This window comes from Aureobasidium namibiae (genome assembly GCF_000721765.1).
Source record: "Aureobasidium namibiae CBS 147.97 unplaced genomic scaffold scaffold_8, whole genome shotgun sequence".
In the NCBI taxonomy this organism is placed as follows: Eukaryota; Fungi; Ascomycota; class Dothideomycetes; order Dothideales; family Saccotheciaceae; genus Aureobasidium; species Aureobasidium namibiae.
In genome coordinates this window covers 798039-809493 of record NW_013581201.1, presented here as the reverse complement: position 1 = coordinate 809493, position 11455 = coordinate 798039, and the positions used below count along the sequence as shown (strand labels likewise).

General features: G+C 52.2%; 4 protein-coding genes across 4 annotated transcripts; 2 read left to right on the top strand and 2 right to left on the bottom strand.

Moving 5' to 3' along the window:
- Positions 1-1694: 1694 nt before the first annotated feature.
- Positions 1695-2729, bottom strand: M436DRAFT_46670 (putative zinc-binding alcohol dehydrogenase domain-containing protein cipB; the record flags this gene model as incomplete). Its single annotated transcript, XM_013572099.1, has 1 exon — positions 1695-2729. One exon carries the CDS (start codon positions 2727-2729, stop codon positions 1695-1697), a length of 1035 nt encoding a protein of 344 aa, XP_013427553.1.
- Positions 2730-5908: 3179 nt separating this feature from the next.
- M436DRAFT_72790 (uncharacterized protein) lies at positions 5909-6556 on the top strand (the record flags this gene model as incomplete). Its single annotated transcript, XM_013572263.1, has 3 exons — positions 5909-5987; positions 6072-6180; positions 6232-6556. 3 exons carry the CDS (start codon positions 5909-5911, stop codon positions 6554-6556), a joined length of 513 nt encoding a protein of 170 aa, XP_013427717.1.
- A 207-nt stretch (positions 6557-6763) lies between these two features.
- M436DRAFT_81870 (uncharacterized protein) lies at positions 6764-7046 on the top strand (the record flags this gene model as incomplete). Its single annotated transcript, XM_013572338.1, has 2 exons — positions 6764-6883; positions 6942-7046. 2 exons carry the CDS (start codon positions 6764-6766, stop codon positions 7044-7046), a joined length of 225 nt encoding a protein of 74 aa, XP_013427792.1.
- A 678-nt stretch (positions 7047-7724) lies between these two features.
- Positions 7725-10898, bottom strand: M436DRAFT_46591 (AIP3-domain-containing protein; the record flags this gene model as incomplete). The annotated part of the gene is made up of 1 exon (XM_013572083.1): positions 7725-10898. The coding sequence occupies one exon, from the start codon at positions 10896-10898 to the stop codon at positions 7725-7727; it is 3174 nt and encodes a 1057-aa protein (XP_013427537.1).
- Positions 10899-11455: the final 557 nt, after the last annotated feature.

Genomic DNA, 11455 nt, shown 5'->3' with positions numbered 1-11455 from the left:
TCAAGAATGGGGAGATGCTCTATATGCTAGTCCGCGAACAGAACACCAACACCATGCCCCGTCAGCAGCCTCGCCCCCAGCACGCCCAGCCACCGCAACAAGGCCGTTTCAGCAATGACCAGATCGAGACCCTGCGTCTGCAGTTGTTGGGCAACCCTCAGGCCATGCAACAAGTCAGCCAAGAGAGGCCCGAACTGGCCGCCGCTGCCTCGGACCCTGCCCGCTTCCGCGAACTATACCTCAGCTCCATCCAACAAGCCGAATCTAGAGAGCGCGAGAGACGTGAACAGATGCAGCTGCTCAACGATGACCCCTTCAACATCGAGGCCCAGCAGAAGATTGAAGAGATCATTCGTCAAGACCGTGTCATGGAGAACCTGGAGTATGCCTACGAACACAATCCTGAAGGTACAAAGAGACATTTGCTTCGCAAAACGCGCCACGTCCGCTAACTTTATGCAGTCTTCGGTCGTGTGACAATGTTGTACATCAACTGTGAAGTCAATGGCCACAAGCTCAAGGCTTTTGTCGACTCAGGTGCTCAGACTACCATCATGTCTCCCAGTTGCGCTGAAAACTGTGGCATCATGCGCTTGATTGATAAGCGTTACTCCGGTATCGCTCGTGGTGTTGGTACTGCCCAAATTCTTGGTCGTGTGCATTCGGCCGACATCAAGATTGGCAATGCTGTCATGCCTTGCTCCTTCACCGTCATGGAGGGCAAGGATGTTGATCTTCTTCTCGGTCTGGACATGCTCAAGCGCTACCAAGGCTGTATAGACCTCCGTCGCAACAAGCTGGTCTTCGAGGACAACGAAGTTGATTTCTTGCCCGAGTCTGAGCTCCCCAGATCCTTCGAAGAAGCCCTGCAGAACGAGGAACATATTAAAGGTCCTAACGGTACCGAGATTGGCACAAAGTCAGGCACAGTGACTCAAGCTGGTTCTTCTTCGCAACAGCCCAACAGCAACTTCCAAGGTCAAGGTCGTTCCATTGGCGAGCCCTCTACCAGTGGACCTGCAGTACATCCTACACCTGCTGCCTCCGCTCCTCCTGCCAGACCGGCGACTACACAAGCTGCTCCGAGCAGCAAGCATCCTGAGTCAGCGATTGAGCAGTTGATTGGTCTCGGATTCTCTAGACAGGAAGCTATCGCTGCTTTGGATGCTACTGATGGCAACGTTGAGTATGCTGCTGGTCTGCTGTTCCAAGGTTGAACGAGATCCACGAATTCATGACATTGGGAGGTTCAAGGCTTGGCATACATCTTCAAGGCGTTTTATCATCTTCCTGCAAGTGGAGGCATGGAACTGGAGTTATCAATGGGACCCAAAGGTCGGGTTTTCTTCATTTGCTTCTGTCTGCACTACTCTTTTTTTTTCGCTTTCTTATGATCCAGACCATGTTGCTGATTTTCCTCTCTTCGTTACTCGGTTGGGCTTGCTTCGGCCGCCTCTCATTCCTCATGTCTCATTGCGTTAAGCATGAAATCGCTAATATCTTTTGCTACTCCTGAAAGGAACGAGGGTCATTGAGACGACAAGGACACGCACTGGCATCGAGCGACGGGGCCGCATTATGAAAATACACAAACTCCAGAGATGGGCAAGTACATCCAGTGAGACAAACAAGATGTTTGCTGGTAAGACAAGCAAGTGAAGTAGTAGTGATGCATATCATATCGGAAGTATTATCTAGTCAAGAGTGACAACAAGCTTCTTTGCAGAGACACCCTTTCTGAGAATGTCCAGACCCTGTTGTATAGACTCCAATCCAGACCCAACAACTTCAGCCCGAGGCGCTGGCTTGTACTTGCCCTCCGCGATTGCTCCAGGCAGAAAGTCTCCAAAGACTGCATCTGCAATGCCGTTGTCCTTGATCGTGCTTGCGAAGATACGACTGTGCTTGAAGTCGGCAGGTATATCTGCAGGCAGAGGTACGCTGGTCGTGAAGAATTTGTTGCCCTCGATTGTGGAGAAGAGGTCTGCACACACGGAGATGGGACCACTGCTATCTCCAGCAGTGTGCAGGACGCCAGCCAGGGTTCTGTGCTTAAAGGCAACGATGAGCTGCTCGAGCAGGGTTGATGGGTCAAGATTGTAGTCGATAGTCTCGCTGGCACCTAGATCACGGAGAAGCTCGAAGTTCTTGGGCGAGGCTGTGGTGACGACTTCGTAGCCGGCGGCAAGTGCCAGCTGGATAGCGTTGACACCAACGCTGGACGAGCCGCCCCATACCAGTAGTGTTTGGCCAGTGGGCTTAGGAGAGTGTGAAGGATACTTCAGAGCGAGGTGGTCCTCTTGAAAGAGACCGCAAGCACTGGTGGCAATGCCCAGGGGCATCACAGAAGCATCGGTATAGGACAGGCTGTCGGGGATCTTTGTGACCATACTCGCGAGAACAACAGAGTACTTCTGGAAAGCCGAGCCAGAAGGCGTGTTGGCAGATACACCTCCACCCAGTGCCAGTACTCTGTCGCCCAACTTGAATCTGGACGAGAGTGCGCTCCCTACTTCGACCACTTCACCAGCAGTGTCCATGCCCAGGATTGTCGGGTAGGAGAGAAATGGGAACAGAGCAATATCTTGTAGCTTGAAGTCGATGGGATTCAGGGCGATAGCGTGATTCTTTATGACAATGGAGTCGGCAGGAGGAGATGTGTAGGGTGTATCTTTGATTTCAAGACGAACGCCGGGCTTGGGCTGCCATGCTGCGGTGTTGGAAGGCATTTCGACGATGTGAGGATGTGCGTTGGAACCCAAATTGTCTGTGTTGTGTCTTTTTCTCTCTCTCAGCAGCAGTGCACTCTCATATATCGTCGATCAGTCGGCGAGGTGTAGGTCCGTCGGAGGAATACCACACGGAGGTAGTTGGCCTAATCGGGAAACCGTTATCTCCGACGCAAGATTCTGTCGGCTGAGTGCATCCTTGAGCATTGTTTGGGAAGGAGCTCGAGATGAATGCCCTGTCAGCTGCACTTGCTTAGCAAGCGCTCTGATTGTCAGCGTGCAGGTGCGACTGAAAGGAGTTTGGAAGATGTTCGGCCGAGCTCCAGCGTTTCTGGTCGCGGCTTCTGTCCCTACGCATATCGGAGAATCTCCCCATTGGTTCATTCGTGTTATGACAACATCTAAAAGTTGTCAGTATCACAGACGTCAGGATATCAGCATGGCCATTGCATCTAGTGCACGATGATGCCAGTTTTCAGACCTAACTCCTTAACGACTTCTTCATCGGGACAACTTTCCTGCTAAATGATGTTTCTCTGCCGATAGGAAACAGTAGGCTGTGACGTTTGGTGGGGCTGAATGGTTGGGTTTGAAAGAGGGAGATTGTGTAGAGGGTTGAGGGCAGCAGGTCGTGGTATGGACGCGACAAACATGCAAGACATGAGCGTTGCGAAGGCGAAAGCAAAATCAAGCGTGGAAAAGTGTCTGCTTTGAGACCAAAGCGCTACTCCTCGTGGCCGACATCTTCGCTACAGAAAGCTATAATAGTTTCGTACTCAAGATTTTATCCAAAGAGAGGCTGCGGTGATCTGGATCTCGATGAAAACAGTCTCTTTTGTCGAACCTATTGTGCATCTCCATGGCTGACCTGGTACATGGAGTAGCGAGAACCGACGACGAGGTGTGAGACGGCGTTGTCAAAGAAAGGAGAGAGAGGCGTAGGAAATGAACGCGTCGGGAAGGAACGAGACATGTCGGCAGCAAGGTCCGAAGAAGAGAACCAAAAAAGTGACCCAAGACCCCCGAAGGGGAATGACCTCCAAAGAGGGAATCTTCGTTGTAAGGGTGGGAATCGAACCCGATGCATCTCCCAAGCTGCCCTCCTCCTAGCAAAGCTAGGCGGGGACTTACATGTTGGGCGTTCTAAACCGCTAAACTACCGAACACAACCCGATTCTTGGCCTAGGGGGGTACCCAAACTTACCTTTAATATATAGCTTCAAGACTTGACAGCGAGCAAGGGTCTACAGCAGACAGAGATCTTTACTCCACACCTTTGACACATGCGGAGAATGCGTAATGCTTGGGTGAACAAGAAGCATGTTTTGTCCCTCTAGATAGTCGTCGTTGTTCTCCCAAGGTGTGTCGCAAAATTGTGGAAAGCCGAAGCTCAAGCCTGAACATATATGTACACCAAAAGTTCGGCGGTCGAATTCCAGAATTTCTCAAGAGGACAATCCAGTCATGGTGTTGTTGAGAATTTGTTTCCGTCCAGTGACACTCTTGCCATTGTCCATCTACATAGTTGTTGATTTTTCTCCAGGTGTATTGCCAGAAGCTTGAGAAGCCGAAGCCGAAGCCTGCAGAAGTTGAGCGTATATGTACACTCAAAATTGGCATATTTGGCTCCATAATTTCCAAGGGAATGTTCCAGCTTTGACAGGGCAGTATTCTGTAAGTGGTTACATATAACTGAGTGTCAGATGTTGTAGCGATCAAGTCGATATAAAAAGGCGGCTCAAGAAAGGTGCATATATAAAGATGGACGGGCTGCGTTTCGAACCTTGACCCTCGCTTTCGGAAAACCAGGCTCCAGAAGGTCAACACTACCGCACACACGACACCGACGACGATGCATGTATGATGCGGATACTTCAAAAAGAAGGGGTAGTGTTTACGATAGACCAGGTTGGCAAAAAACTGGAAATACAGGAAAATCCTCCCCTAGTTGCCTTCATACAACGTGTTTGGTTCGCGTATTACTGAACGTGGCAAAGGTTCGGTATTTTATTTGGAGCTTCCCAACCACTAGACCAAAGGCGTCCCTTTGGTGACCAAACGGTGCCCGAGTTGCCGCTGGGAGGGTCCCAACTTTGGTCGAATATATATGTTGGCTGCAAGACGCCAGCACGACGCCAGTGTTTGGCGTAAGACGACAAGACCTTTGAGCACTCGATTCGCTGTTGTCACTGATTGCCATCACCGTCGTTCGACGGGTTCTGTGTGGCGCATGAAGGGACCATAATCGTAATATTGGGTGGAAACGTTCGGTATGTTGCAGTCGCTCAAGCAGCTCTTCCACCGATGCGCGAGTAAGATTTGTTGCTTGGGTGTCACTGTCGACCGTTGTGCGGCCTGGACAGCAGTATCATCGCTGCAGTCCTCGAGTACCCCGAATTTTGCACGGTCTTTGAGTCGCCAGCCGGGCGCGACAGTGACCGGTGAGAGCAGCTGGCGGGAGTCGCTGGCAGGAGCGACTGGTGATAGTAGCTGATGACAGTAGCTGGCGACTTGCAGAAGATTCTGGATGTACCTTCCGCTGCGAGTGCCTATAGTTGAAGGTGTCCTTGAAGCAACGCGTCCAGAGTTATCGTCGAGGGGTAACGAAAAGGACTGATACAGATCCACTTTCATCCACACAGATCTCTGAAATGAGTGTATGGGCCTTTCGTTGGACACAGTGAGTACTCGTCATAGGAAGAAAATTTCCAAGGTCCAGTCATCCAGGGATAATGAGTAAGTGCACAGTCACCGATGACTCCACAGCTTTGTCATTCATGCTGCTTCAAAGCGATCTTGGCCAGTCGCCCTTGCTCGACCAGACTTGCTCGTGTAGCTGCTGATCCGTCGTCCTCCCGTCCGATCAGGCAATCGGATGTATGAATCACATCAGCCTCTGCAAGCCTGTAGCTTGTTCTGTTCCAACAGGCTGAACGCTCTCTCTAGTCAATCCATTGAGCAAAGATCGTAAGTCCTTACCCCAGCAAACTCTGCATCTGAGGAGCTGATGTTAGAGCTGGCCCTGCATGAACGGCTGGTCAATGCATTGTTATTTCCGTAGCTCTTGCACATGAGAATATTTCGCGACGTCGCATCGCTCCTTCCTCTCGACCAACGTCAAGAGTCAACGTTGATCTGATCTAATCTCTTCTCGTCCAAACAATCCTTAGACTGTCACAATGGCTTTACCTATCTGGAACCGCAAGCATGATCTGATCTATCTGATCTTCTTCCTGACACACATCCCAATCATGTTTTGTAAGAGCCTCTCCTTTTCTGCCCGCACAGCAACAATTCTTTGGCTATACATGTAGAGATTGATGTATCTGACATGAACGCTAGGTGTCGACCTTACACCATTGTACCCATCAGCCTTGAAACCCGCATTCATGACAAATCTCAGAGCCTGGTACATCACAACCTACAGAGACCAATTCTTCTCATCTCCACCGTGAGCATACACAATTGCCATGACCATAAACAATCGATTAACCTTTATCAGCGCCTGGTTTGATACCTACATCTGGATTGAGGCTCTGTACCATGTTCCTCTGAGCTTCTGGGCCGTACCAGCTCTTCTGCGTGACGATCCCAAAGTACCGCTACATCTTCTCGTCTTCGCCCTGGAGGCTGGACTCACCACATTGACTTGCATTGCCGACTATCTCAGCTGGAGTGGCTACTCAAACAACGAGAAAATTGAACTTGGAAAGCTCTACGTACCCTACCTAGCATTGGCAGTCTTCATGGGTTTTGATATGTTCTACCGACTGAGCAAGATAATCTCCAGATCAGACAAGGCAGCCATTGGCAAGAAGGCCCAATAGATAGAGGCTCTCAATGGACAATAGCAATTCGCCAATTCGTTCGTGCCTTTTTATTGGTATATAACAACAGCTTCACCTTCACTGGAGTCTCGTTGATCGCGCCCGAACGAGGACTAGGCACTTGACGACTAATCGCGGCTGCGCAGCATGCACCTATAAATCAGTTCTCCTTCCATGGCTTTCTTCTCTTCTTCGAACGACATCAAAATGTCTTTCTCTCTTCGCGCCCTCCTCTCCCACCTCCCCTGCTTCGGCAGCGGCAGCAGCAACAACAACAGCAGCAGCAACAACAACAACAACAAGGACCCGGCCAGCCCCCTCACCATCGTAAGTCTTCGTGCTCTCGGCTTACCTTACGCACGACTCGCTGACGTACATCAAACAGAGCGGCCCAAAGTGCTTCACGCACGAAGGCACGGGGAATCCTGAGTTCCCCATGCGCCCCTTCGTGAGCACCCCTCCCCCGTACGTCCAGCCCGCGCGCCCCTAGAAGGCCGGGTCTCGGGTAAGTGACCGAAATCTCTCTCTGTTGCACGTTCTTCTTGACTGATTGTTGTGTTGCGTATAGACAGGGTTGGTTGGTCGTTGCCGGGTTCCTCCCCCCTCCTCCACCTCCTCCCAGGCGCCTCCCCTCGCGGAGTAGCCTCGCTGCTCTCCTTCGGGAGTTTATATAGAGTGTGAAATCAAGAAACCGCTCTGCAAACCTGCTTGTTGTGTCGTTGTGTGCCCGTGATAATTCGTGCCTTTGCTTTCTCCTCACGTACTGCTTTGCTCTACAGTGCTTAGAGTGATGCACTACTCATTGACTGTCCTAGTGATACGGAGAGAGATTGAGAAGATGAAGTGACTTCTTCGGACACTCTCATGAGACTGGATTACACTATGCCTTTTGATAGCAAACAGCACACAGATCCACCGGTTTGAAGGCATAGCAGGGGCTCAGCAAGCACTTCTACATCACTTGGCCAGTATCATACTTCCTACACAGCCCACACATCCATAACAGCTAGAGAAATGCACAGAGATATCACAACGATAAGCAGGATCCAGAGAAGGTATGCAGAAGCTTCTCATCAGAGAGAGCAAGAAACAATGTGATGATTACCCTTGTTCGACAACAAACCAAACAAGGTACTATATGCTATCCAAAAAGGTCAAACCATGATTTCTACTCTGCAGCAGGCGTGGGTGGGATTTCTCGTGCATCCACGAACTCGACTGCTGGACTTGGTTCATCGAAATCTACTGTGCCATCTGCAGATGGCACATCGAGTGATGATTGGGCATCAGGTTTTGCAGATTCCCCTGCGGTGTTATTCGCATCGTCGTTCTCAGTGGGCTCGGATGGCTGTACAGTGCTCTGTACCATCGTATCCTCGGCAGCAGCTTCTGTGACTTCGTTGGTGGCTTCTGATTCGACTGCAGCCTCTTCAGCCCTAGCAGCGGCTTTGGCAGCAGCATCGGCAGCTCTCTTCGCAGCTCTATCCCTTTCCCTCTGTTGCAGCAGCTCGAAGTTCTCCTTCCGACTCCTCTCATCCTTGATTTTGCGCAAGCGCTCCGCCTCTTCAACACCGCCGCTCTTTTTCAGCTTCCCTTCCTCGACAAAACTGCTGAGTTCCTTCTGAAATTCGCCGTCGCGTCTTTCCTCCAGCTCGCGCTGGCGGGCTTTCTCGGCGCGCTCGATGGCCTCGAGACGAGATTCGTGGTTTGGTTGGAGGGCGCGCACCTCGCCCAAAACGCCTGTGCGGGCTTTTGCTGGGTCGCCACCACGATCAAGTCCCACAGGGTTGAGCGTGCGAGATGATGCGCGAGGTGTGTTCTGCAGGTTTTGTTGTCTGGTGGCTTGCTCGACGAGTGCGAACGTTTCAGCCGCTTTCTCGAGGTCGTCTTCCAGGTCGATACATAGCTCTTCTTGCATGGTTAGCAAATCTCTGTCCTCGCAAACGACTTGCAACTCCTTCTCCCATATCTTGGTCCAGATGGGCTTCTCGCGCTTGAGGAACTCTTGCAGCTTCTTGAGGCCGGATGTCGCAGTGGAAATGTCTTTGCTGACAACATCCAGCTGGCGAGGTAGAGGCCGGACTCCGCGTTGGACGACATCTTTGCGAAGGTCTTCCACAGTGTCTTGCAGATCGTCCACTTGGGTGACAAGCTTCTCACTGTCATCTGATAGCGACTTCTTGCCACCATTGACATATGTTCGGCCAGAGCCCGCAGGCATAGAAGGGATGCGTGCCTTGTTCGCAGCGGACTTGACTGTGGCAGCCTTGGTCCTAATAGTAGACATGGAAGAGTTGATGTCATCGACGAAGGATGTATAGGTCTGGCGGACAACAGCAAGCTCGCGACGGAGTGATTGTACTTCTGTAAGTTGAGCAGGCGTACCTTTGGAAGTTGCTGTCTGGAGAGGTGGAGGTGTCGCATTGGGTATCTGAGCGTGTGGAGGCGCCGTCGCCAATGTGGCCATTTCCTTAGCAGCTTCTTGTTGTCGCTCTGACACCCGATGGATAGCAGATTGCTGATCATCCACAGCGGCTTTGAGGCCCTCGATCATGCTTTTGATGCCTCCGATGCTGTCATCAAAGTGCTTCTTGACTTCGTCCAATTGTTCGACATTGAGTACGAGTACAGAACGATCCTTGACGTCAGCCAGATCTTCCAACTCGTGGCGAACTCCCGATACTGGATCTTGCAAGTAGATTTCGGGAAGATCGTTGCCGTTGTTGTGTGTGTTCCAGGCAAACTTTTCGATGAAAGCAAGCTGAAGCCTGGCTATAGACAGATCGCCGCCATCAGGCAGCACAAACTTCTTGATCTTGCTCTTGTACTGGAGGAAAAGGGTCAACTCCTTGCCAGGCTGTGGTGAGGATTCGGGCACAAATTGTTGTTGAGACGAGGTCTTTTCAGCAGCTGTAGGAGGAGTAGTCTGCCGCTGTATCCTAGACCTGCGACGCTGCAACTCTCCACCAGCTGGATCTTCAGAGCTCCGCTCGATGATCGTCTCGGGAACCGGCCCGTTAACAGTGGCACCCATGTCCATCTCTTCAGGTGATTGTTGCGCAGGGAACGGATAAGCTCCCAGTTTGTCCTCGGGTGTCTTGGGCATGGGACTAGCACTCTCCAAACCCGCGGTCGCTGGTAGCTCGGCCACATCTGTGTCTATCGTCTCTGCATTTCTCAGCTCTTCCAACCGTTCTCTCCTGCTGGGCGAGTCTTGAGCGTTTTTCTGGCCTGATTTCTGCCTGTTGTGAAGGAAGCTACGGGTGCGGACAGCTTTCATCGACTCGCGTGTGTCTTGTCCTCGGTTGGGAATTGGGCTGTGCTGAGCCACAGGCATCATGGGCACACCATTGCTAGAGCCCAGATGCTTTGAAATCTGGTAGGCCGAGAAACGTCTCGAAGCCCTTCTCTCGAGCTCTCCGCCTCGTTGCAAAGCAGCCAGTGCATCTTGTTGTTTCGGAGGCGGAGGTGGGGGAGGCAGAGGTAGGTTGTGTTCGGTATAGGGCGGTCGTGGAGATTCTTGCTGGTAGGCTACTGGAGCAGGTTCGTTGCCGTACTGTGCTGGCGGCTGAGCAGGCATCGTGTCCTCCTGAGGATATGGGGCAATAACGGGAATATTCTGCATGGCGCCGCTCGACATTGACGAGGTGTCGGAGTTTGTGGTATCGCGACTCTGGTCGCGAACATGATGTATCGAGGCAGCAGGGGTGAAGCTTTCCTTTCTCGGTGACGACCTGCCACCCTGAATCGAGGCCGAGCGTGGAGGGAGATCATGACCAGGAGGTTCGTTGGCGACGCGCTGAGACTGAGTTCGACTGGCAGACTGGCGAGCGAGGAGGTCGTCAGCGGCCGACTCTGCAGCGCTGGCCTGTCTAGAGCTCTGACTGCCACTGCTGGTGCGCTGGCGCAACCGCTGCTGCTTCTTCTTAAGACCATGCAGAAGGTTGATGATGATGTCGCGGATGCGGGGGAGGAAGCGGTCGAGACTCTGCTGGCTGGCTTCCTGGCTAAGGGTTTCCTCGAGGATGGCGCGCAAAAGGTCGGGGACAGGGCCAAGGTCCTGCGTGTCGACACCGATGCCGTTGAAGGCGCGACAGGCGATGTTGAACTCATAGCCCAGACGCACGTAGACGTCCGAGACCTCGCTTTCGCTGGCAGCGTTGCGGGACCATTGTGTCAAGGTCTCGAGCAGCTGCTTGGTCGCGACGAGCAGGTGTGTGACGCTCTTCTCGATGGTCGACAGCTGCTGGGGCTGCGACGACTGGCGGACCGAAGAGCGGGCGGCAGACGATCGAGAGCCAGAGCCAGAGCTGCTCCTAAGACTCGGGTCCTCGCTGGCCATGGCGTTTGACACTTGACAGTAGGTCGACGGTAGATGGCGGATGCTGCTTGGGAACGCGGCGGCTAAAGGGGCTGCTGCTCAAAGAAGGGGATTGCGCTTGAGCGTGGCGCCTTGGATCAACGACAGACAGGGCAGCAATGCGACAAGGTCAGGCAAACAACGCAAAAGAACAAAGAGCACGCCAAACAGATCTCCTCGCACGGAACAGAGTAGACGATGTTTCGCCCGATATCATGTTTGAATGCTGTTGCATAATTAATCAGAAGCTCTTGTCTTCTCTCCACCTTGAAGCTTCTTGGCCGAGTCGAGGCCTCGATCAGCGACCTGTGTTTCTATCTACTCGGTACGCGCCACATTTGTAAGGTTTTGGCAGATTCAGTCAGTGGTCAGAACAGGCAAGGTAGCCATCATCTTTCTGTCCTTGTACAGCTTGTCCTTGCAGAAAACCGTTAGATGTCTGCTCTGCAGTCCAGACCAGGGTGTTGGCCGTCGCTAAGGCACGCGGCTTCCTCAGCAGCTGTTCCAAAGTGTCTGGCCATCTTCACGTGCCAATCGAC